The sequence below is a fragment of the Diabrotica virgifera genome, chromosome 1 (assembly GCF_917563875.1).
Source record: "Diabrotica virgifera virgifera chromosome 1, PGI_DIABVI_V3a".
Lineage (NCBI taxonomy): Eukaryota > Metazoa > Arthropoda > Insecta > Coleoptera > Chrysomelidae > Diabrotica > Diabrotica virgifera.
The window spans coordinates 256,915,563-256,939,325 of record NC_065443.1 but is presented as its reverse complement, the minus strand read 5'-3'; the positions used below and the strand labels follow the sequence as shown (position 1 = coordinate 256,939,325).

General features: G+C 33.2%; 2 protein-coding genes across 14 annotated transcripts in view; one reads left to right on the top strand and one right to left on the bottom strand.

Annotated features, from left to right (window-relative positions):
• The window catches only part of LOC114330907 (multiple inositol polyphosphate phosphatase 1-like), a 266,073-nt gene that overhangs the window by 136,897 nt on the left and 105,413 nt on the right, over positions 1 to 23,763 (top strand). For 3 of the 10 annotated variants that reach the window (XM_050649094.1, XM_050649118.1, XM_050649121.1), the window contains exons 2-3: positions 210 to 270; positions 14,671 to 14,737. The gene's annotated coding sequence lies outside the window, so the exon portion shown is untranslated. The remainder of the gene's footprint in view (positions 1 to 209; positions 271 to 14,670; positions 14,738 to 23,763) is intronic. The other 7 variants (XM_028280345.2, XM_028280346.2, XM_028280347.2 and 4 more) reach the window with 4 other exon arrangements.
• LOC114330895 (uncharacterized) overlaps positions 8,297 to 23,763 on the bottom strand; it is a 28,278-nt gene continuing 12,811 nt past the window's right edge. For 2 of the 4 annotated variants that reach the window (XR_007697685.1, XM_028280318.2), the window contains 2 exons: positions 22,410 to 22,538; positions 8,297 to 8,773 (listed from right to left, as the gene is read on the bottom strand). Coding sequence is in view for 2 of the 4 variants with exons in the window: in XM_028280318.2 (XP_028136119.2) it covers positions 8,667 to 8,773; positions 22,410 to 22,467 (165 nt within the window). In the remaining 2 variants the exon portion in view is untranslated. Of the gene's footprint in view, positions 8,774 to 10,025; positions 10,155 to 22,409; positions 22,539 to 23,763 lie in introns of those variants that run through there. The other 2 variants (XR_007697684.1, XM_050649134.1) reach the window with 1 other exon arrangement.

Sequence of the window (23,763 nt, the reverse complement as noted above, 5' to 3'; positions counted from 1 at the left end):
ATGGGTACAGATCGACTTATATTCGGATCTTAGACTAATAAGTAGTATATACACGGCTTTAGATCTAAATCATCTACTGTATACAAGTACCATTATCATTCATATAAAAACCAAAACTGAAATCAAAGTAGACGTGTAAGAGTAGTAGTGTTGTAATTTGTCGTTTTTTATTTATAGTTCATAATATTTAATAACATATTTTGTTACAGAATACAAGCCGCAAGCTTGGATCCAAAGGAATAACTTGTAGCAGATATCTTATCTTATTAGGTAAGTTATTGTATAGTTTTTAAATAATTTAATTGTATTCATTTTTCCGTGTTGCATACTGTAATATGTACATAGATACCTACATCATTTTATTGTTATACAAAATTGTTATCAAATTCACGTGTTTGTTCGGTAGTCCTTTTTCTTCTTAAGGTGCCGTGCATTTTCGCGTGGGAGTCCACCGTACATTGTCCTGTCAGGTAATAATATGTTAGATCGTTTGGATTAAATTATCCTATTTTTAGTAGCATTGTGAAACATTTCGTAGCTGTAGATTCCTGTCCATTAGCGAATATTACGCACCCATCATCATCATCATTGGCTCTACAATCCAAGGTGGGTCTTGGCCTGTTCCAGAATCGGCTTCCATTCCTTCCTATCCTTCGCCTTGGATTTCGAATTTGGCACGATATCCTTTTACGTTCTAGACCTTTCCTGTCCTGTATATTTCCTTCGAGTACTACTTATTGAAAGTGTATCTTTTCCTTGTAATATATGCCCTCGTAATATAAAGTATGCAGTCTTCTTACTTTCTACACAATTAAAAAGCTTCCTATCTTGGAAACCCGCTCTTCGCTCTTCTTAATGTTTTCACAATTCTGACTCTGTCCTTCCACGATATTCTAAGCATTCGGCGCAGGCACAGCATTTCAAAAACTTCAATTTTGTTAATGGGTCTGGCCTTTAACGTCCATGCTTCCATTATGTATAAGAGAGCAGGCCAAACGTAACACTCTTAACATCTTGTATTTCAGGTTGAAATTTGAAATTTACTAAGTTTCAAAAAACCATATCTGGCTTGTTCTACACTGCTCTTTATTTCAGTCTCATGGTCGCAGCTCTCGTTTAACAGACAGTCACACAAATAAAAAAGTATTTAAACTGCCCGACTTATTCGATTTCGTTTCCAGCTACTTGCGATTGGATAATTATTTCTACCTACAATCATTGTTTTTGTCTTCTTAATATTTATTTTTAAACCCAAAGATTCAGTTGCAAGAGTTAGATAATTTAAAAGGCATTGAAGATCTTGGATGTTATCTACCATTATCGCTGTATCATCGGCATACCTAATTGTGGGACACTGCTTGAAAACTACCCGTTGTCAACAACTACCCCGGGTTCGAAAGTAAATAAAAGTGTCTTTATTAAAAAACCTCTATTTATCTTAATCAGCTCTAAGTTAGTATAAAAGGTCGCACAAAAATGAATAACGAAAACAGTATATTTCTAATGGATCTAAACAACGTAGAATAATTAAGAAATGTTTTTATCACGTGGTACGGAAATACATGACCAGTCCCCGCGACGTATCTTTTTCTTCTCTATTCACACTGTTTTACATTACTACCGGTTAAATTCTGTCCCAGCGTATCATAAAGTTTTTGTTTATGCAGCAAACAGCTGAATTGCATGACATAATTTTCTCTTGACCAATTATTATCAAATTAAATCGTCTACAAGTGGAAGAAGGTGTTTATATTATGGAAAATATTTATTTTCTCAATGCTTTGAACCTCTTAATGAAACGGTTTTGAATACAGAGTGTACATTAAACAGACAACTAAAATTAATATATGTAAATGGCTCGAACACTAAGGGCCGGTATTTCAATAGCTACTTAAGCTTTTGCTTAGCTAAGCCTGTGTCAAAAGTTAAGGAGAAGCTTAAGCCGGGTGTCGTATTTACATCATTTCCTTAACCAAACTGATGCTCCACTGTAAACTTAATTGGTTTGGTACCTCTGAATACGTCAAAATGCCAGAACTAACTGTTCTGAGGTAAAAACCACTACTGTTGACGTTTAATTTTATATTGTCATCTGTATCAATGTCAATTACTTAATTTTGTGTATATGGTACATGTGTTGTTAGTTTATTGTCTATATTTTCGCTGGTTATATTTTTATTGTTATTTTGCATAAGCAATAGATCCGTCTTTGTAATTTTGTTTATTGGATATATTCCTTAAAATGTCAAATTCGAATGTAAGTTTATTTTTGTAAAATAAATATACCCACCAAGCATTGTATAAATAAATAATTTCCATGTGCCTACACCTTCTAAAAGTAGTAAGAATTTTAATGATCTTTATTACGATTAATAAATTAATAGATTTATAGATTATTATTTAATAATCTAATAATAACGTTATTACTCAAAAGTTGGCTTTCAAAATAACTCTCTAATTAATAATTTATAGAAATAACCTCAAAAAAAACAGAAAACAAATTTTAAGCAAAGTTAAAACAAATTTAAAATCATTTGGTTTAAGCCTAGGCTTAAGCCTCAAATTGAAGTGGAAATACAGGCATCTAAGCTTAAGCAAAGGCTTAAAGTAAGCTTTGGCTTAAGTGAGGTTGGAAATACCGGCCCCTATGTTGTTAATAAATATGCCGTTTACTTTAATACCGTTATTATATTATTATAGTCTGCCATTGCTTCTGCAAAGGATTTTCCTGCATGTTAAGTTAATCAACGTTGGAGAAAGTATACAAGTTTGCCTTACTCCCTTTTTATAAAAAAATGTTGCGTTTGGTTAAAATTTTGAAGACGTAGGTATTGTTGCTGTCTGGTTCTAATTCAGATTGGCGATAGCACTTATTCTTGGCATCCAATCCCAACTCCTGTAGATATTTTATTATTAGTTCGTGTATTTAATATAACAATAATTGTTCTGAAGAATTATTCTGTATTAATGTTTGCATACTAAAAATATCACCCCTCTTCAACCACCACTTTGGTACCAAATTGACTTCAGTCACTAACCTCTTCACATTTTTTTTTAAATAATCTTGTGTGTAGTATTCACAAGAAAAGTTTTAAAAAGTGGCTCATTAGGCTTATTAGCCGCTGGTCTTTGAAGAATTTCGCACGTGGTAGGACGATAAATGTAGAGCCTAAGCCAATCTTGGAATCGGGCCCGTACCGAAGATATCGTTAAAGAGCTTCACAGTAATGTCTGGATTTTTTTCATTAAGTAACTTTATTGTTTCTGCATACAATCATCTTGTCCTGGGGCTTTGTTACTTTTTAATAGTTTGATAGCGTGTACATACATTATCAGTTTTCAAAATACTTGGACCAATCAAATGGTCGCCCAGTTGTGGTTGCTTTTGTGTGATCGCTGAACAAATTAGCCGTGTATATTTTCCATGTATTAAGTGGGTCTACCCCAAAATCCCGACAGCCAAAATCCCGACGGCCAAAATACCGACACGCCAGAATCCCGACAGGCCAAAATCCCGACAGGCCAGAATCCCGACAGGCCAAAATCCCGACACGCCAGAATCCCGACAGGTTTGATAAGTTCCTTTTTAACATATAATTACATTTATTTCTGGTTTTTTGTTTATGGCCATCTGTTTTTTATTTTTTGTTACTAAACAAAAGTATTTACCGTTTAATTTGAACTAATTTTCTAAATAAAATTTAAAACATAGTTATATGAATTAAATTCTTTTTTTTGCCAATATATAGTCCAATAATATTGTATATGTAATCAAATCCTGAATTCAAGTTTACTTTCATATAATAGATATTATCATCAAATTAACATTCGATAATGGGCTGCCTTTTTAACAATAAATAATCTTTTAAAAAAATTTAAACACGTAATAAATATGTTACAAGAGAATACGCATTAGGTGGACATTTTTTACCCACCCTTAGGCGTTTAAGGGTTAATAAAAAGTTCTGCATAGTCTAAAACCTAAAATACAACCATCTTATGTCAAATTTTATCAATTTTTTACGAGGTATGTCAAAAAATATGAATTTCGCTCAAGAATAAAATACGTTTATTTTTCACAATATCGAAAATTGTTATTATGAAAAGTTATTTAGAATTAAAAACTATGTCTCAGTATGTAATTACATCCTTCTAATTGAAACATTCTGAACTATAAAGGTACTCTACTTTTGATCTAAATTTATCTTTTTTGACATACCTCGTATACAAATTGATAAAATTTGATATAAGATGGTTGTATTTTAGGTTTTATACCATTCAGAACTTTTTATTAAGAATAACTTTTTTTTCGTAAAATTAATAATAAAAGAGTTATCAGAATTGAAATAACTGGAAATAATGTTAATTATCCATAATTTTTCAAAAAATTTTTTTTAAATTAGAAGGATGTAATTGCATATTAGAATATAGTTTTTAATTCCAAACAACTTTTCATAATAGCAATTTTCAATATTGTGAAAAATAAAGCTACTTTACTCGTGAGTGAAATTCAAACTTTTTGACATACCTCGTATAACATTTATAAAATTTTATATCTGATGGTTTTTATATCATACGGATACAACTTACAGGGACATACCGTATATCTTTGCGATTGGATAATTATTTCTACCTATATTCATTGTTTTTGTCTTCTTAATATTTATTTTTAAACCCAAAGATTCAGTTGCAAGAGTTAGATAATTTAAAAGGTATTGGCGATCTTGGATGTTATCTACCACTATCGCTGTATCATCAGCATCTCTAATTGTGGGGCACTGCTTGAAAACTACCCGTCGTCAACAACTACCCCGGGTTCGAAAGTAAATAAAAGTATCTTTATTAAAAAAACCTCTATTTATCTAAATCAGCTCTAAGTTAGTATAAAAGGTCGCACAAAAATGAATAACGAAAACAGTATATTTCTAATGGATCTAAACAACGTAGAATAATTAAGAAATGTTTTTATCACATGGTACGGAAATACATGACCAGTCCCCGCGACGTATCTTTTTCTTCTCTATTCACACTGTTTTACATTACTACCGGTTAAATTCTGTCCCAGCGTATCATAAAGTTTTTGTTTATGCAGCAAACAGCTGAATTGCATGACATAATTTTCTCGTGAACAATTATTATCAAATTAAATCGTCTACAAGTGGAAGAAGGTGTTTATATTATGGAAAATATTTATTTTCTCAATGCTTTGAACCTCTTAATGAAACGGTTTTGAATACAGAATGTACATTAAACAGACAACTAAAATTAATATATGTAAATGGCTCGAACACCTAATGTTGTTAATAAATATGCCGTTTACTTTAATACCGTTATTATATTATTATAGTCTGCCATTGCTTCTGCGAAGGATTTTCCTGCATGTTAAGTTAATCAACGTTGGAGAAAGTATACAAGTTTGCCTTACTCCCTTTTTATAAAAAAATGTTGCGTTTGGTTAAAATTTTGAAGACGTAGGTATTGTTGCTGTCTGGTTCTAATTAAGATTGGCGATAGCACTTATTCTTGGCATCCAATCCCAACTCCTGTAGATATTTTATTATTAGTTCGTGTATTCAATATAACAATTCTGTATTAATGTTTGCATACTAAAAATATCACCCCTCTTCAACCACCACTTTGGTACCAAATTGACTTCAGTCACTAACCTCTTCACATTTTTTTTAAATAATCTTGTGTGTAGTATTCACAAGAAAAGTTTTAAAAAGTGGCTCATTAGGCTTATTAGCCGCTGGTCTTTGAAGAATTTCGCACGTGGTAGGACGATAAATGTAGAGCGAAGCCAATCTTGGAATCGGTCCCGTACCGAAGATATCGTTAAAGAGCTTCACAGGAATGTCTGGATTTTTTTCATTAAGTAACTTTATTGTTTCTGCATACAATCATCTTGTCCTGGGGCTTTGTTACTTTTTAATAGTTTGATAGCGTGTACATACATTATCAGCTTTCAAAATACTTGGACCAATCAAATGGTCGCCCAGTTGTGGTTGCTTTTGTGTGATCGCTGAACAAATTAGCCGTGTATATTTTCCATGTATTAAGTGGGTCTACCCCAAAATCCCGACAGCCAAAATCCCGACGGCCAAAATACCGACACGCCAGAATCCCGACAGGCCAAAATCCCGACAGGCCAAAATCCCGACAGGCCAGAATCCCGACAGGCCAAAATCCCGACACGCCAGAATCCCGACAGGTTTGATAAGTTCCTTTTTAACATATAATTACATTTATTTCTGGTTTTTTGTTTATGGCCATCTGTTTTTTATTTTTTGTTACTAAACAAAAGTATTTACCGTTTAATTTGAACTAATTTTCTAAATAAAATTTAAAACATAGTTATATGAATTAAATTCTTTTTTTTGCCAATATATAGTCCAATAATATTGTATATGTAATCAAATCCTGAATTCAAGTTTACTTTCATATAATAGATATTATCATGTCACTTACAACCTTCCATTTCAGTAAGTATACATAGCTTTTGTATTATAAAATGAAGTGTTTAATGATTTTTCTTTTAAAATACATAATAATTAGTAATTAGTACCCGTACTTATTAGTAAGTAGTTAATTTTTCAATTTTAATACTGTATAATATGATTTGGCATTGCATTTGAAAAGGAAACAATATAAATATTCAAAATGTAGTGGTCGGGATTTTTGCTTATGCGAGGATTGTTGCATGTCGGGATTTTGGCCTATCGGGATTCTGGCGTCTCGGTGTTTTGGCCGTCGGGATTTTGGCTGTCGACATTTTGGGCTCCACCGGTATTAAGTATATCGCGATGGTCAATTATTAGTTCATCTTGGTCACCATAATATACACCAGTGACTTGTTTTCTGTTGAAGATACGTAATTTTCTTAATTCTCTTGTAGACATTCTCCGATTTTATATAGGTTTTCAGCTTTGGTGCAAAGTGTAGTCATCTAGATCTCCATCGCCGCTATAATTTCTTTGCGAATTTTGCTGTGTATGTTTCGCTACCCTACTTGGTCCTGCCTGATCTGACACTGCCTGCGTTGTTCTATAATCTCTAATATTTCTTTGTCGTCCATTTATTGTTTGTAGTTGTTTTATTTCGGTGAAGAAAAGTGTTGTTCAAATCATCATTATTGTTTTATAGTCCATGACTTTTCAACATTATCCACAGTTGTCATATCAGAAAACATCATCATCATCAGGGCTTTTTATTCCGGGTGGAATGTTTGCCGCTCTTACTTAGAGCTCTCGGATTCGCTTATAGCGGTGAATCACTCCGCATTCCACTTGTATGTTGTCAAAGTTTGTTGTATGACTTGGCTTTCGTTACAATTTTCTTCCACTCATTTCGATATGTGCAGTTCCCTCCAGTTTCTCACTTCCAGAATTTTGATATCTCTCATGACCTGGTCCTCCCATCTCTCCCTGGGTCTTCCCCTTGGTCTTTCAGTTTCTGGTTTCCATCTGGTGATCTTCAGTAGGTCGTTTTTCCTTCTCTCTATGTGTCCCAGCCATTTCAGCCTCTGTGCTTTAATAAATCTAACTATATCTTCTCCCTTCATTATGTCTCTTAGTTCATGGTTCATTCTTCTTCTCATTTCTCCCTTGTCCATTCTTATCGGGCCCATAATCCGTCTGAGTTCCTTTCGAATATTCTCAATTTTTCTTCATCTTTTTCCGTGAGGCACATTGTCTCAGCTGCGTACGTAACTACAGGTCTGATTGCAACTCTGTGCGAATTTTGCTTTGTATGTTTCGCTACCCTACTTGGTCCTGCCTGATCTGACACTGCCTGCGTTGTTCTATAATCTCTAATATTTCTTTGTCATCCATTCATTGTTTGTAGTTGTATTATTTCGGTGAACAAAAGTGTTGTTCACATCATCATTATTGTTTTAGGGTGATCCATGACTTTTCAACATTATCCACAGTTTTCATATGAGAAAACATAATATTGATTATTTCTTCTATATATATGCTTTTCTTGTAGAGCTGTTTTTAGTTGTTGGTTTTGTTTTTTCTCATGTTTAATGATGCCTTCTGGTTTTTTCTTTTGGCTGTAGTGAGCCTCAATTTAGCTTTAGTAACAGTTTTCTTGTACCTTCTATTAATTGTCACGTAATCTATTTGAATCCTCATAATACCCTGATATCCTCTGAAGGCGACCTCTGTGCGTAAATACTCTGCATTGAGTCAACAAATCTCAATTCAGTTTTGTAAACCGTCACAAAAATCGCCATTTTATATACTTTTTCTACATTTTTGGAAATATGTTTTATGAAAACAAACTTAAAATATTACTTCTTAATAAAATAATTTAATGTTGGATATACAATTATTAACAATCATAACGCTACTGTAGTAATTACTTTTTAAGACAAATAAATACTTTGTTAACATGTTAAAAACATTTTTACACAACATTGTTTCTGTTTATGTTAACTATTTCATACAAATTATTATTAACAACCTGCCTGAACTTTGTACGCTGCTTGATATGGTTAATATAATATTAATGATCGTATTATAATATGAAAACAATTTTACATCTTCAACATTTATATAGCTCTTATATTTTAACAAATATAGGTATAAAAACTAACTACCACACTATCTTAGAGCCTAAATGAACACTTTACTTTGTATTTGTATTAGTAAGATTTGAACTTATTCGAATGGTTTAAAAAATTTTAACCTAAAGGTGCCCCGCTCATCATTTTTTCTGCGCAGTAATGGGGGAACTGCACTCCAGAGAGTAGAATCTCCGCAAAACCCTACAATATAATAAAAAAAAAAAAATTAGTACAAAATAACACTTATAGTCCTTGGGGCCAGATATAAAATTATTATTTATTACCACACCGTCGAAACTTTTTGTACTTATTATTTGGGTGGAATCGGACAAATTTGGAGCTTGGCGCATTATGGTAGTGGGGCGTTTGTCTGTCAAGCTGTCACCAAGTTGTCAATTTTATGCAAGAAAAAAATTTATAACCACATTGGCCGTGTGACGCGTCGGACATGCTAAATATGTCACATTTATGAAAATAATAAATTAATTACCACTTGGCTAATTTTAACAGAATCTACCACAAAACCTTTTAACAATAATGTGGTAACCTTGTCGGACAATTTTCACGAGGGCTTATGCCTAGTCGGATGCGCCGAAAATGTCAATTTCCTGGATTTTTTTTATTTACAGCCATTTTCCGACAAAAATAGGAGGTTATAAGTAATTATTTTCTAAATCAAAAAATCTAAGTGTCCAACAAAAATTTTTGGGCAGATCGACAGTCGGACAAAAAATTTAATTTTTATTAGTAAACTATACTTTTAACCTATGCTGGGTTCGTACATCCCTTATCTTCACAACCATTTTTCCGACAAAAGTAGTAGGTTACAAGTATTTATATTGTTAAACAAAAATGTAATTGTCTGACAAAAATGTTAGGGCAAATGAACAGAAACCTTAATTTTCTTAGGTTATCGACGTCCTTGATTGCATGAGCACGCTCATCCCTGTATAGATTGTTTCAGTTTTTTTCGGGTCTTCATCGTGTGCCATGGGCCTGGTCGCATGTTTTCGATTGTCTGTACCTCTTCAAACCATTTGTGGAATTAGGCTCTTCGGAATATTGTGGCTCCGTCTCTGATATTACATAATTCCCTGATATTTCTCACAATGTTGTTTTTTCCTGAAACTCGACGCCTGTATCTTTCCTTGTAAGATTAACTTGGGAATCAGTATTTGCCTCTAGTCAGGATATGGCAAAGGTAGAATTTTTTTTGCCTAAGTATGTTGAGAAGTTACCATTCGAAACAGGCTTTTCTTAAAATTTCTTCCTTTGTGGCATGTGCGGTCCATCATGGCATTCGTAAGAGCATCCGTAAAGGCTACAGGTTTTTGTGGATATCTTTATTAAATTGTCTAATTTATGATTTTTCAATTATTGTAGCTCTAGTTTGATCTTATAACTAAGAGTAACATGAATAAAACTTCTGACTATAAAAACATTAAGATCTTACCGCTAACGGCTCCAGGCAAACACTTAGTGGATGGACTATAATGTATAATCCTGCACATATTCCTGCTATCCAAAATGAAACAATTATCAAAATAAGCAGCCAGATGATTGAGTATACAACATTCCCCATCTAAAAACATAGTTAATTCGTTAAATATCATTAATTAAATATAATAGAGTATGTTGAAAAAAAATTAAGTTGGTGCGGGCATTTACAACGACTACAGAAAGAAGTACCAGTTAAAAAGATATGGGAAACGAAGGAAAAGAGTAGGGGAAAACCAAGAGAGACATGGAACGAAGTGGTGGCAAGAATTCTTGACAAAAAAGGAATATCATGGAACGAAGCAAAGGCTATGGCACAGGACAGGAAGCAATGGAAGAGATTTGTGCCCTGTTAACAGAGCACACATTAATACCTACACCCGAGAGGGTAGAAGGTTTAAAGATTATATATAGTTAAATATCAATTATTATTCTTTTAAGAATGTTCTTTAATAATACTAAAAATAAACTACATAAAATACTAAAAATAAAAGCTAAACGAAATACTTAGATAAACAACTTTTACATATACACTTACCGGCACAAAATTCCGCCACTAAAAATTTTTGATTAAGTTTGACAATTATTTATAAAGTTATTATTTGTAATCAGATTTTTAAGATACGTACATCAGTTTGTAGTACATGTATTGATATCGATTGTTATTATTCCGGCAATAAAAAATCTGTGGATAAATTGAAGAACTGGAACTGATTTTGTTTCATAGTCCTTTCGTATTATCCCAGAGGCATTGGCAAGATTTTGTTTTTGTAATTATACGAATATTTCTTTTCTTGTAAGAGCTGCACAATTTTTTGTAAATAAAAACACTGTTTGACTCATAAACATATTATATATTTTAAACAGAGGTTGAATTGATAAGATTAGAATGGCCCGCATGCAGCCCAGATCTAAATCCTATCGAGCATTTATGGGATGAATTAAAAATAGCTATTCGCCTCCTAGGCCTTCAGAAAATTTGGTAGGTACAGTTAGTTGTGGCCCTGGTAGAGGAATATCGGGCTATTCCCCCAGGTAAGGATAACTCATCTTATTTTGCGATCGTCATTTTGTTATCTAAGCAAAAAATTTGTGTTACCAGAATAATAACAAACAATATCAATACATGTACCTAAAAACTGATGCAAGAATCTTGAAAATCGGTGTACAAATAATAAAGTTATAAATTGTCAAACTTAATCAAAACTTTTTAGTGGCAGAATTTTGTGCAGGTGCGTGTATTTTTAACTTTTGAAATTTCCCTTGACAAATTTGGCATACAGCTAAGTAAAATTTACTGTTACAGGTCTGTAACTTATTTTTTATTAATATTTAGTAGAGAGTTTGCCTCTGTACTATATTTCTTGGCGATGTTGACTTTATCGACAAACAATTTGACTGTTGAAAGTCTTAAATCTGAGAAATTTGCAATTTTTTTCCATTAGAAGGATGTAATTGCATATCAAAACAAAATTTTTAATTCCAGATAACTTTTCATAACAACACTTTTTTCGATATTATGAAATTCTAAAGGTACTTTACTCTTGAGAGAAATTAATATTTTTTGACATATGTACCTCGTAAAATATTGATAAAATTCGATATCTGATGGCTGCATCTCGGATTTTAGACCATGCAGAGCATTTTATGAAGAATAGCTTGTTTAACCCTTAACCACTGACATTCGGTATGTCATACCTTGCTGAAAATATAATTTGTTGTAAAAGGTGGTTTATAAAAGATTCCTAGAACACCATCTGTGTACCTTCAAGGGGTGTGTAATTGTACCTGCTCCCAACGTCCCAACCGTAGCAGTTTTAGTATGGTTTTTGAGCTACGTTGACATATAGTTTCCTTGCGGTATCACGTACCGCATGTCACTGTTTAAATTTCTATAGTTAAAAGCAGTCCAGTGTATTATTTCACTATTTATATGGCAGCAAGTTCATCCAGTTGTTCTATTTCAACTGCTATCAACATTATTTTACTATTTTTGAGTTACCAATACACAAGTTTTTTGTAATTCAGGGTTTTTGTTTTGTTAGGGTTTAATTTTGTCCTCAATGGGTTCGGGATTACTTAACTTGAAGTTAAGTCGTCTGTTACCTATAAGAGGTCCATTCTCCCAGCTAGCAGGACAAGACCCTTTATTAGGTTCTTTACCTGACTTCTGACACTTAGGTTCGAGTTTTCGACCCCGTATTGCAGTCGCCATCGGGTTTGGGCTGGACAGTCAAATATGACATGTGAGGCAGTTTCATCTGCCTCCCCACATCTCCTGCAAACAGGGTCTCCGTGAAAGATCCCCATGTTGTGCAGGTGTTTTCTTAGGGTGCAGTGTCCGGTTAGTAAGCCAGTTACCGCCCTAAGTTTTTTCCTTCCGAGTCGTAGGGCCTCGTCGGTTAGCGAGGGGTTTGGCCGCCCCATCATTAACTTGCTGTGCCGCTGTCCCGAAATTATATTGTGCGTCGTATATTAGCCAATCTCTCTTTTCTTTGCCTCCATTGAGTTTTCCTCTATAAACGTTGCTTTCATTTAATCTTTATAATAAGCTTTGTCTCCATCTTGATACATTTTTTTACAACTTTCTAAGGCATCACTTTTTGGTTTAAAATTTATCACAGTTATTATAAAGTCATCAGTATTAAAATCACACTATTTCGAAGTCGCAGGTATTTCGTCGTATTTTCATCTATTTCGGAAAATATGTAGATTATTTAGCGGACTTTATTTTTTTATTAATTAAAGGAACGGGTCCCTAAGGGCCCCTTCGGGGCCCGTGCCCCTGGTGCTTAATAGTGATCCTGTTCACCACGTACTCCGGAGGTTAATTCTGATGGCATATTCGTATTTAGCGACCCCAAAAACCCGTCAGTAATCCATATGTTTCAATTAAATGCCGAAAATACCCGAAACTCCAGAAGGTGACGTCCCTTGCAGTGACTTTGGGCACCAGGTGATCCGGGGGTCGGTTCTGATAGCGTATTCGTGTTCAGTGACCCAAAAAAGCGCCTGAATAACAAAATTTGGTCCTTAGTATAATGATTTTGATGTTTATATATGCACTTTTGGATGCATTTTATGCAATTTTAAGTGCCATTATGCATTTCCACCCATTTTTGAATAGAAGACTTTTTTCCTGACGTCATTCTGAACATAATGCAAAAAACTGCAAGTCTCTAGGTGCTGTATTTAAAAACTAATTTGTTTTATGCTAAATGCCCTCGTCTATTTATAATTTTAGTAAAATAATAAAAGCTTTTTTTATAGCCACAAATTCTAACTATGTAGAAGAGTGATTTACACTTGTCTAAAGAATAAAAAACACTTTACCCCAAGTTCATTAAACTGTGGAAGTATGCCGTCTCGCCCGCTTAAGCTTACTCCAAAGTTGTAAGGTGTATGGCGGTATACAGACTTTTCTACAACAATAGAAAGAAAACAAATAAAAACTGCGAACCTAGACTTTGTTTCAATGCCATTGAACATGAAAAATGATTAATTAAAAATTTCACGGCGTCCCTTACACAATATCCATTGTTGACGGGTGTCGATTGTTTATGAGTCACGCTGCACTTTGTTTAAGTGGATTCAATTGGTTAAGGATTTTAAGGTGTTGCATTATTGAATCATTTTCAAATGTTACTTGATAAACATTATCATTAAGTAGGTAATGTTGCAAACCGTGTTTGTTGCAAACCGATTTAGTGCAAAAAAAGTTTATTTTCAGTAACCTTTTTTTTTCTTACAAAAAAAGACACCTAATAATAAAATAACTTCGATAGATTTTTACTGATTACAGAAAGAAATGTAGAGATAGTAGAAATAGAAGCTTAACATATTACCAAAGATGCATGAACATTAATAATACAACTATACAACGTAAACAAATCAACCTGTTAAATAATGTCACACCAGAAGCAACTTCAAATAAATCAACACAAATATCAGAGAATGGACGACAAGCAGTTTTAACGAAACAGACAAATAGAACGACTCCAAGGAAAGACGGCATAGCAAACGAGCTTATAAAACATTGTGGATAATACCGCGGTTTATAAAAATATTTTTTTTTAAACCGCGGATCCAGTAGTTAACAATTATGTTAAATAGGTGTTGTCTGATGAAATGTCGATTTGCCACCTCTGAAACTAGCCTGGTATCATCCAATTATTCGTTCTGCATAATATGGTGTCATACGGTGAGATGGTACGATGGTAGTTACATACAGTTGAGATTTAATCCACTGCATTTAGGAGCTAAATTCCTCTGTTGTTAGAGTATTCAAAGATATCTCCTTTTTTTTTGTATATGGTGCAAAGTATTTTAATATTACAATTACTGAGGAGAGATTTCTGTGTTCATATTTATTTCATGATAAGAACGAGCATCATAACCCCCTTTAAAGAAGAGAAAAAAATGACCCGAATAATCACAGAAAAATAAATAAAATAGTTTAAGAACAGCCTGAAACTTTAACGAATATACTAAAAAATTTAATGCATTGCAGACTTAAAAAATAGGCATGTAAAAGTAGTACTGTTGTAATTTGTCGTTTTGTATTTCCAGTACATAATGTCTAATAATATATTTTGTTCCAGAATTCAAGTCGCAAGCTTGGATCCAAAGGAATAACTTGTATGAGATCTCTTATCTAATTACGAGTAGGTAAGTTATTGTATATTTTTTAATTAATATAATTTAATTCATTTTTCCGTGTTGCATTCTATAATAGATAAATAATTTTATTGTTAAACAAACATGTTATCAAGTTTACGTGTTTGTTCGGTAGTCCGTTTTGTTCGTAAGGTATTTATAAACATTTCTGCGTAGGAGTCCACGATACATTGTCCTGTCAGGTAATATGTTAGATAGTCAGGATTAAATTATCCTATTTTTAGCAGCATTGTGAAGTATTTCGTAGCTGTGGATTCCTGTCCATTGGCGGATATTACGTACCCACGACATCCTTTTACGTCGTAGACCTTTCCTGTCCTATATATTTCCTTCGAGTACTACTTATTGAAAAGTGTATCGTTTTCCTCGGAATATATGCCCTCGTAATATACATAAAGTATGCAGTCTTCTTACTTAGGTACTACATAATTAAAAAGCTTCTTATCCTGGATACCCTCTCTTCTTAATACTTTCTCAAATCTGACTCTGTCCTTCCATAGGAACAGCATTTCAAAAACTTCAATTTTGTTAATGGGTCTGGCCTTTACCGTCTATGCTTCCGTTATGTATAAGAGAGCAGGCCAAATGTAACACTCTAAAATGTTGTATTTCAGGTTGAAATACAAGCGACCAGTCATAAATTTACTAAGTTTCAAAAAACCATATCTAGCTTGTTCTACACTGATCTTTATTTCAGTCTCATGGTCCCAACTCCTGTTTAACAGACAATCACATAAATAAAAAAGTATTTAAACTGCCTGACTTATTCGATTTCCTTTCCAGCTACATATATCTTTGCGATTGGATAACTATTTCTACCTATATTCATTGTTTTTGTCTTCTTAATATTTATTTTTAAACCCAAAGATTCTTAATATTTAAAATAAAAATTTTATATTAAAAATAAAATTATTTTTTTCATTTTAATTGTGGCTTATTTCCCATATAAATAATTAACCAAAGATTCAGTTGCAAGAGTTAGATAATTTAAAAGGTATTGGCGATCTTGGATGTTATCTACCACTATCGCTGTATCATCGGCATGTCTAATTGTGGGGCAATGCTTGAAAACTACCCGTCGTCAACAACTACCCCGGGTTCGAAAGTAAATAAAAGTCTTTCTATTAAAAAAACCTCTATTTATCTAAATCAGCTCTAAGTTAGTATAAAAGGTCGCACAAAAATGAATAACGAAAACAGTATATTTCTAATGGATCTAAACAACGTAGAATAATTAAAAAATGTTTTTATCACGCGGTACGGAAATACCTGACCAGTCCCCGCGACGTATCTTTTTCTTCTCTATTCACACTGCTTTACATTACTACCGGTTAAATTCTGTCCCAGCGTATCATAAAGTTTTTGTTTATGCAGCAAACAGCTGAATTGCATGACATAATTTTCTCTTGACCAATTATTATCAAATTAAATCGTCTACAAGTGGAAGAAGGTGTTTATATTATGGAAAATATTTATTTTCTCAATGCTTTGAACCTTTTAATGAAACGGTTTTGAATACAGAGTGTACATTAAACAGACAACTAAAATTAATATATGTAAATGCCTCGAACACCTAATGTTGTTAATAAATATGCCGTTTACTTTAATACCGTTATTATATTATTATAGTCTGCCATTGCTTCTGCAAAGGATTTTCCTGAATGTTAAGTTAATCAACGTTGGAGAAAGTATACAAGTTTGCCTTACTCCCTTTTTATAAAAAAATGTTGCGTTTGGTTAAAATTTTGAAGACGTAGGTATTGTTGCTGTCTGGTTCTAATTCAGATTGGCGATAGCACTTATTCTTGGCATCCAATCCCAACTCCTGTAGATATTTTATTATTAGTTCGTGTATTCAATATAACAATTCTGTATTAATGTTTGCATACTAAAAATATCACCCCTCTTCAACCACCACTTTGGTACCAAATTGACTTCAGTCACTAACCTCTTCACATTTTTTTTAAATAATCTTGTGTGTAGTATTCACAAGAAAAGTTTTAAAAAGTGGCTCATTAGGCTTATTAGCCGGTGGTCTTTGAAGAATTTCGCACGTGGTAGGACGATAAATGTAGAGCGAAGCCAATCTTGGAATCGGGCCCGTATCGAAGATATCGTTAAAGAGCACAGTAATGTCTGGATTTTTTTCATTAAGTAACTTTATTGTTTCTGCATACATATCATCTTGTCCTGGGGCTTTGTTACTTTTTAATAGTTTGATAGCGTGTACATCAACGAAAAAAAAAACAGAAAAACGGAAAAAAAAACGGAAAAGAGGCAGGCCACCGACCTCCTGGAAACAAGGAATTACAAAAGCCATGTCAGAAAGAAATCTTCAAGAAAATGACTGGCTAGATCGACAGGCTTGGCGATTGGGTACCGGAAGGCGTAGAACGCTATAGAACCGGTTATATATATATATATATATATATATATATATATATATATATATATATATATATATATATATATATATATATATATATATATAGCGTGTACACACATTATCAGCTTTCAAAATACTTGGACCAATCAAATGGTCGCCCAGTTGTGGTTGCTTTTGTGTTCTGTGATCGCTGAACAAATTAGCCGTGTATATTTTCCATGTATTAAGTGTGTCTACCCCAAAATCCCGACAGCCAAAATCCCGACGGACAAAATACCGACACGCCAGAATCCCGACAGGCCAAAATCCCGACACGGCAGAATCCCGACAGGTTTGATAAGTTCCTTTTTAACATATAATTACATTTATTTCTGGTTTTTTGTTTATGGCCATCTGTTTTTTATTTTTTGTTACTAAACAAAAGTATTTACCGTTTAATTTGAACTAATTTTCTAAATAAAATTTAATACATACTCCTTTTTTTGCCAATATACAGGGTATCCCGGAAAATAGTGCATTCCTTAAAGGTATAGGTAGAAGGCACTATGTAGAACAAAAAACTCTTATAACATTTTTTTTGTAAATGCAACCGTTTGACCAAAAAATTAAAATACATTTTGGTATGCAAATTTAATCTGACGACTATGTGAAGTACGCAAATTTAAGCATAGACAGTTCCATGTAAATAGATAGAAGACAGATATACCCTATTCCACGAACATACGCCTGTTTTGGATTACTTGGACAACGAATATTTTACTGTGCAAAATAAGAAGAACGAAAGTAAATTGCAAATTACATTGTTGTTTATTGGAATAATTATTAGCGCCATTTACTTTCGTACTTCTTATGTTGCACAGTAAAATATTCGTTGTCGAAGTAATCCAAAACAGGCGTATGTTCGTGGAATGGCCCATAGTAAACAGATAGTTTTAAAGAATCCTGTTTAGTGTCAATGCCGAAAATGTTTTCGAATCGTGAGTGTATTACCTATTATGTTATTATGTTGATTATTTATGGCAGATCACTGAATGGAGAGGCATACTATAATTATTTCTTTAAAAATGTTTTGCCGGTATTTCTCATTGTATGAATGGTGTTTGTGAAAGTGGGATACTTTGAACATCTATTCGGTATAATAATTATTTTCAAGTAAGTACAACTTAATTATTTAAGTTCCACTGTAAACTATGTCATTCAGTTAAAGCCCTCAGCATTCAACACATTTAAAACTTACTAAATACATAATACTTGTTCAGTTAAAAGATGTGTTTTTATGTTAAAAGATGTTTAATTCGTTTAAAATTATGCCATAGGTATTTCAATAAATTTCAAAAAAATAATTTTAGTAAACAAATAGTAAATACATAAATACTATTAGGTTGGATTATTTTAAATACTGTAAATCACAATCACAAACGAGTTCTTATTATCTGTTATTATTCCGTAGTGCGTACGATGTTGCCGGTTTATTAAAATTTCTAAACATTAAAATACAGGTATATGGAAAACAATGTTATCTTTTTTTTTTGGAAACGGTTAACTTTAGAAAAAAATGGTATAGGACTTTTTTGTTCTAAATTGTGTATTCTCTCCATACCTTAAAGGAACGCACTATTTTCCGGGACACCCTGTATAGTCCAATAATATTGTATAATCAAATCCTGAATTCAAGTTTACTTTCATATAATAGATATTATCATGTCACTTACAACCTTCCATTTCAGTAAGTATACATAGCTTTTGTATTATAAAATGAAGTGTTTAATGATTTTTCTTTTAAAATACATAATAATTAGTAATTAGTACCCGTACTTATTAGTAAGTAGTTAATTTTTCAATTTTAATACTGTATAATATGATTTGGTATTGCATTTGAAAAGGAAACAATATAAATATTCAAAATGTAGTGGTCGGGATTTTTGCTTATGCGAGGACTGTTGCATGTCGGGATTTTGGCCTATCGGGATTCTGGCGTCTCGGTGTTTTGGCCGTCGGGATTTTGGCTGTCGACATTTTGGGCTCCACCGGTATTAAGTATATCGCGATGGTCCATTATTAGTTCATCTTGGTCACCATAATATACACCAGTGACTTGTTTTCTGTTGAAGACTCGTAATTTTCTTAATTATCTTGTAGACATTGAAGCTGTCGCCGATTTTATATAGGTTTTCAGCTTCGGTGCAAAGTGTAGTCATCGAGATCTCCATCTCCATATAATTTCTTTGCGAATTTTGCTCTGTATGTTTCGCTACCCTACTTGGTCCTGCCTGATCTGACACTGCCTGCGTTGTTCTATAATCTCTAATATTTCTTTGTCGTCCATTTATTGTTTGTAGTTGTTTTATTTCGGTGAAGAAAAGTGTTGTTCAAATCATCATTATTGTTTTATAGTCCATGACTTTTCAACATTATCCACAGTTGTCATATCAGAAAACATCATCATCATCAGGGCTTTTTATTCCGGGTGGAATGTTTGCCGCTCTTACTTAGAGCTCTCGGATTCGCTTATAGCGGTGAATCACTCCGCATTCCACTTGTATGTTGTCAAAGTTTGTTGTATGACTTGGCTTTCGTTACAATTTTCTTCCACTCATTTCGATATGTGCAGTTCCCTCCAGTTTCTCACTTCCAGAATTTTGATATCTCTCATGACCTGGTCCTCCCATCTCTCCCTGGGTCTTCCCCTTGGTCTTTCAGTTTCTGGTTTCCATCTGGTGATCTTCAGTAGGTCGTTTTTCCTTCTCTCTATGTGTCCCAGCCATTTCAGCCTCTGTGCTTTAATAAATCTAACTATATCTTCTCCCTTCATTATGTCTCTTAGTTCATGGTTCATTCTTCTTCTCATTTCTCCCTTGTCCATTCTTATCGGGCCCATAATCCGTCTGAGTTCCTTTCGAATATTCTCAATTTTTCTTCATCTTTTTCCGTGAGGCACATTGTCTCAGCTGCGTACGTAACTACAGGTCTGATTGCAACTCTGTGCGAATTTTGCTTTGTATGTTTCGCTACCCTACTTGGTCCTGCCTGATCTGACACTGCCTGCGTTGTTCTATAATCTCTAATATTTCTTTGTCATCCATTCATTGTTTGTAGTTGTATTATTTCGGTGAACAAAAGTGTTGTTCACATCATCATTATTGTTTTAGGGTGATCCATGACTTTTCAACATTATCCACAGTTTTCATATGAGAAAACATAATATTGATTATTTCTTCTATATATATGCTTTTCTTGTAGAGCTGTTTTTAGTTGTTGGTTTTGTTTTTTCTCATGTTTAATGATGCCTTCTGGTTTTTTCTTTTGGCTGTAGTGAGCCTCAATTTAGCTTTAGTAACAGTTTTCTTGTACCTTCTATTAATTGTCACGTAATCTATTTGAATCCTCATAATACCCTGATATCCTCTGAAGGCGACCTCTGTGCGTAAATACTCTGCATTGAGTCAACAAATCTCAATTCAGTTTTGTAAACCGTCACAAAAATCGCCATTTTATATACTTTTTCTACATTTTTGGAAATATGTTTTATGAAAACAAACTTAAAATATTACTTCTTAATAAAATAATTTAATGTTGGATATACAATTATTAACAATCATAACGCTACTGTAGTAATTACTTTTTAAGACAAATAAATACTTTGTTAACATGTTAAAAACATTTTTACACAACATTGTTTCTGTTTATGTTAACTATTTCATACAAATTATTATTAACAACCTGCCTGAACTTTGTACGCTGCTTGATATGGTTAATATAATATTAATGATCGTATTATAATATGAAAACAATTTTACATCTTCAACATTTATATAGCTCTTATATTTTAACAAATATAGGTATAAAAACTAACTACCACACTATCTTAGAGCCTAAATGAACACTTTACTTTGTATTTGTATTAGTAAGATTTGAACTTATTCGAATGGTTTAAAAAATTTTAACCTAAAGGTGCCCCGCTCATCATTTTTTCTGCGCAGTAATGGGGGAACTGCACTCCAGAGAGTAGAATCTCCGCAAAACCCTACAATATAATAAAAAAAAAAAAAATTAGTACAAAATAACACTTATAGTCCTTGGGGCCAGATATAAAATTATTATTTATTACCACACCGTCGAAACTTTTTGTACTTATTATTTGGGTGGAATCGGACAAATTTGGAGCTTGGCGCATTATGGTAGTGGGGCGTTTGTCTGTCAAGCTGTCACCAAGTTGTCAATTTTATGCAAGAAAAAAATTTATAACCACATTGGCCGTGTGACGCGTCGGACATGCTAAATATGTCACATTTATGAAAATAATAAATTAATTACCACTTGGCTAATTTTAACAGAATCTACCACAAAACCTTTTAACAATAATGTGGTAACCTTGTCGGACAATTTTCACGAGGGCTTATGCCTAGTCGGATGCGCCGAAAATGTCAATTTCCTGGATTTTTTTTATTTACAGCCATTTTCCGACAAAAATAGGAGGTTATAAGTAATTATTTTCTAAATCAAAAAATCTAAGTGTCCAACAAAAATTTTTGGGCAGATCGACAGTCGGACAAAAAATTTAATTTTTATTAGTAAACTATACTTTTAACCTATGCTGGGTTCGTACATCCCTTATCTTCACAACCATTTTTCCGACAAAAGTAGTAGGTTACAAGTATTTATATTGTTAAACAAAAATGTAATTGTCTGACAAAAATGTTAGGGCAAATGAACAGAAACCTTAATTTTCTTAGGTTATCGACGTCCTTGATTGCATGAGCACGCTCATCCCTGTATAGATTGTTTCAGTTTTTTTCGGGTCTTCATCGTGTGCCATGGGCCTGGTCGCATGTTTTCGATTGTCTGTACCTCTTCAAACCATTTGTGGAATTAGGCTCTTCGGAATATTGTGGCTCCGTCTCTGATATTACATAATTCCCTGATATTTCTCACAATGTTGTTTTTTCCTGAAACTCGACGCCTGTATCTTTCCTTGTAAGATTAACTTGGGAATCAGTATTTGCCTCTAGTCAGGATATGGCAAAGGTAGAATTTTTTTTGCCTAAGTATGTTGAGAAGTTACCATTCGAAACAGGCTTTTCTTAAAATTTCTTCCTTTGTGGCATGTGCGGTCCATCATGGCATTCGTAAGAGCATCCGTAAAGGCTACAGGTTTTTGTGGATATCTTTATTAAATTGTCTAATTTATGATTTTTCAATTATTGTAGCTCTAGTTTGATCTTATAACTAAGAGTAACATGAATAAAACTTCTGACTATAAAAACATTAAGATCTTACCGCTAACGGCTCCAGGCAAACACTTAGTGGATGGACTATAATGTATAATCCTGCACATATTCCTGCTATCCAAAATGAAACAATTATCAAAATAAGCAGCCAGATGATTGAGTATACAACATTCCCCATCTAAAAACATAGTTAATTCGTTAAATATCATTAATTAAATATAATAGAGTATGTTGAAAAAAAATTAAGTTGGTGCGGGCATTTACAACGACTACAGAAAGAAGTACCAGTTAAAAAGATATGGGAAACGAAGGAAAAGAGTAGGGGAAAACCAAGAGAGACATGGAACGAAGTGGTGGCAAGAATTCTTGACAAAAAAGGAATATCATGGAACGAAGCAAAGGCTATGGCACAGGACAGGAAGCAATGGAAGAGATTTGTGCCCTGTTAACAGAGCACACATTAATACCTACACCCGAGAGGGTAGAAGGTTTAAAGATTATATATAGTTAAATATCAATTATTATTCTTTTAAGAATGTTCTTTAATAATACTAAAAATAAACTACATAAAATACTAAAAATAAAAGCTAAACGAAATACTTAGATAAACAACTTTTACATATACACTTACCGGCACAAAATTCCGCCACTAAAAATTTTTGATTAAGTTTGACAATTATTTATAAAGTTATTATTTGTAATCAGATTTTTAAGATACGTACATCAGTTTGTAGTACATGTATTGATATCGATTGTTATTATTCCGGCAATAAAAAATCTGTGGATAAATTGAAGAACTGGAACTGATTTTGTTTCATAGTCCTTTCGTATTATCCCAGAGGCATTGGCAAGATTTTGTTTTTGTAATTATACGAATATTTCTTTTCTTGTAAGAGCTGCACAATTTTTTGTAAATAAAAACACTGTTTGACTCATAAACATATTATATATTTTAAACAGAGGTTGAATTGATAAGATTATAATGGCCCGCATGCAGCCCAGATCTAAATCCTATCGAGCATTTATGGGATGAATTAAAAATAGCTATTCGCCTCCTAGGCCTTCAGAAAATTTGGTAGGTACAGTTAGTTGTGGCCCTGGTAGAGGAATATCGGGCTATTCCCCCAGGTAAGGATAACTCATCTTATTTTGCGATCGTCATTTTGTTATCTAAGCAAAAAATTTGTGTTACCAGAATAATAACAAACAATATCAATACATGTACCTAAAAACTGATGCAAGAATCTTGAAAATCGGTGTACAAATAATAAAGTTATAAATTGTCAAACTTAATCAAAACTTTTTAGTGGCAGAATTTTGTGCAGGTGCGTGTATTTTTAACTTTTGAAATTTCCCTTGACAAATTTGGCATACAGCTAAGTAAAATTTACTGTTACAGGTCT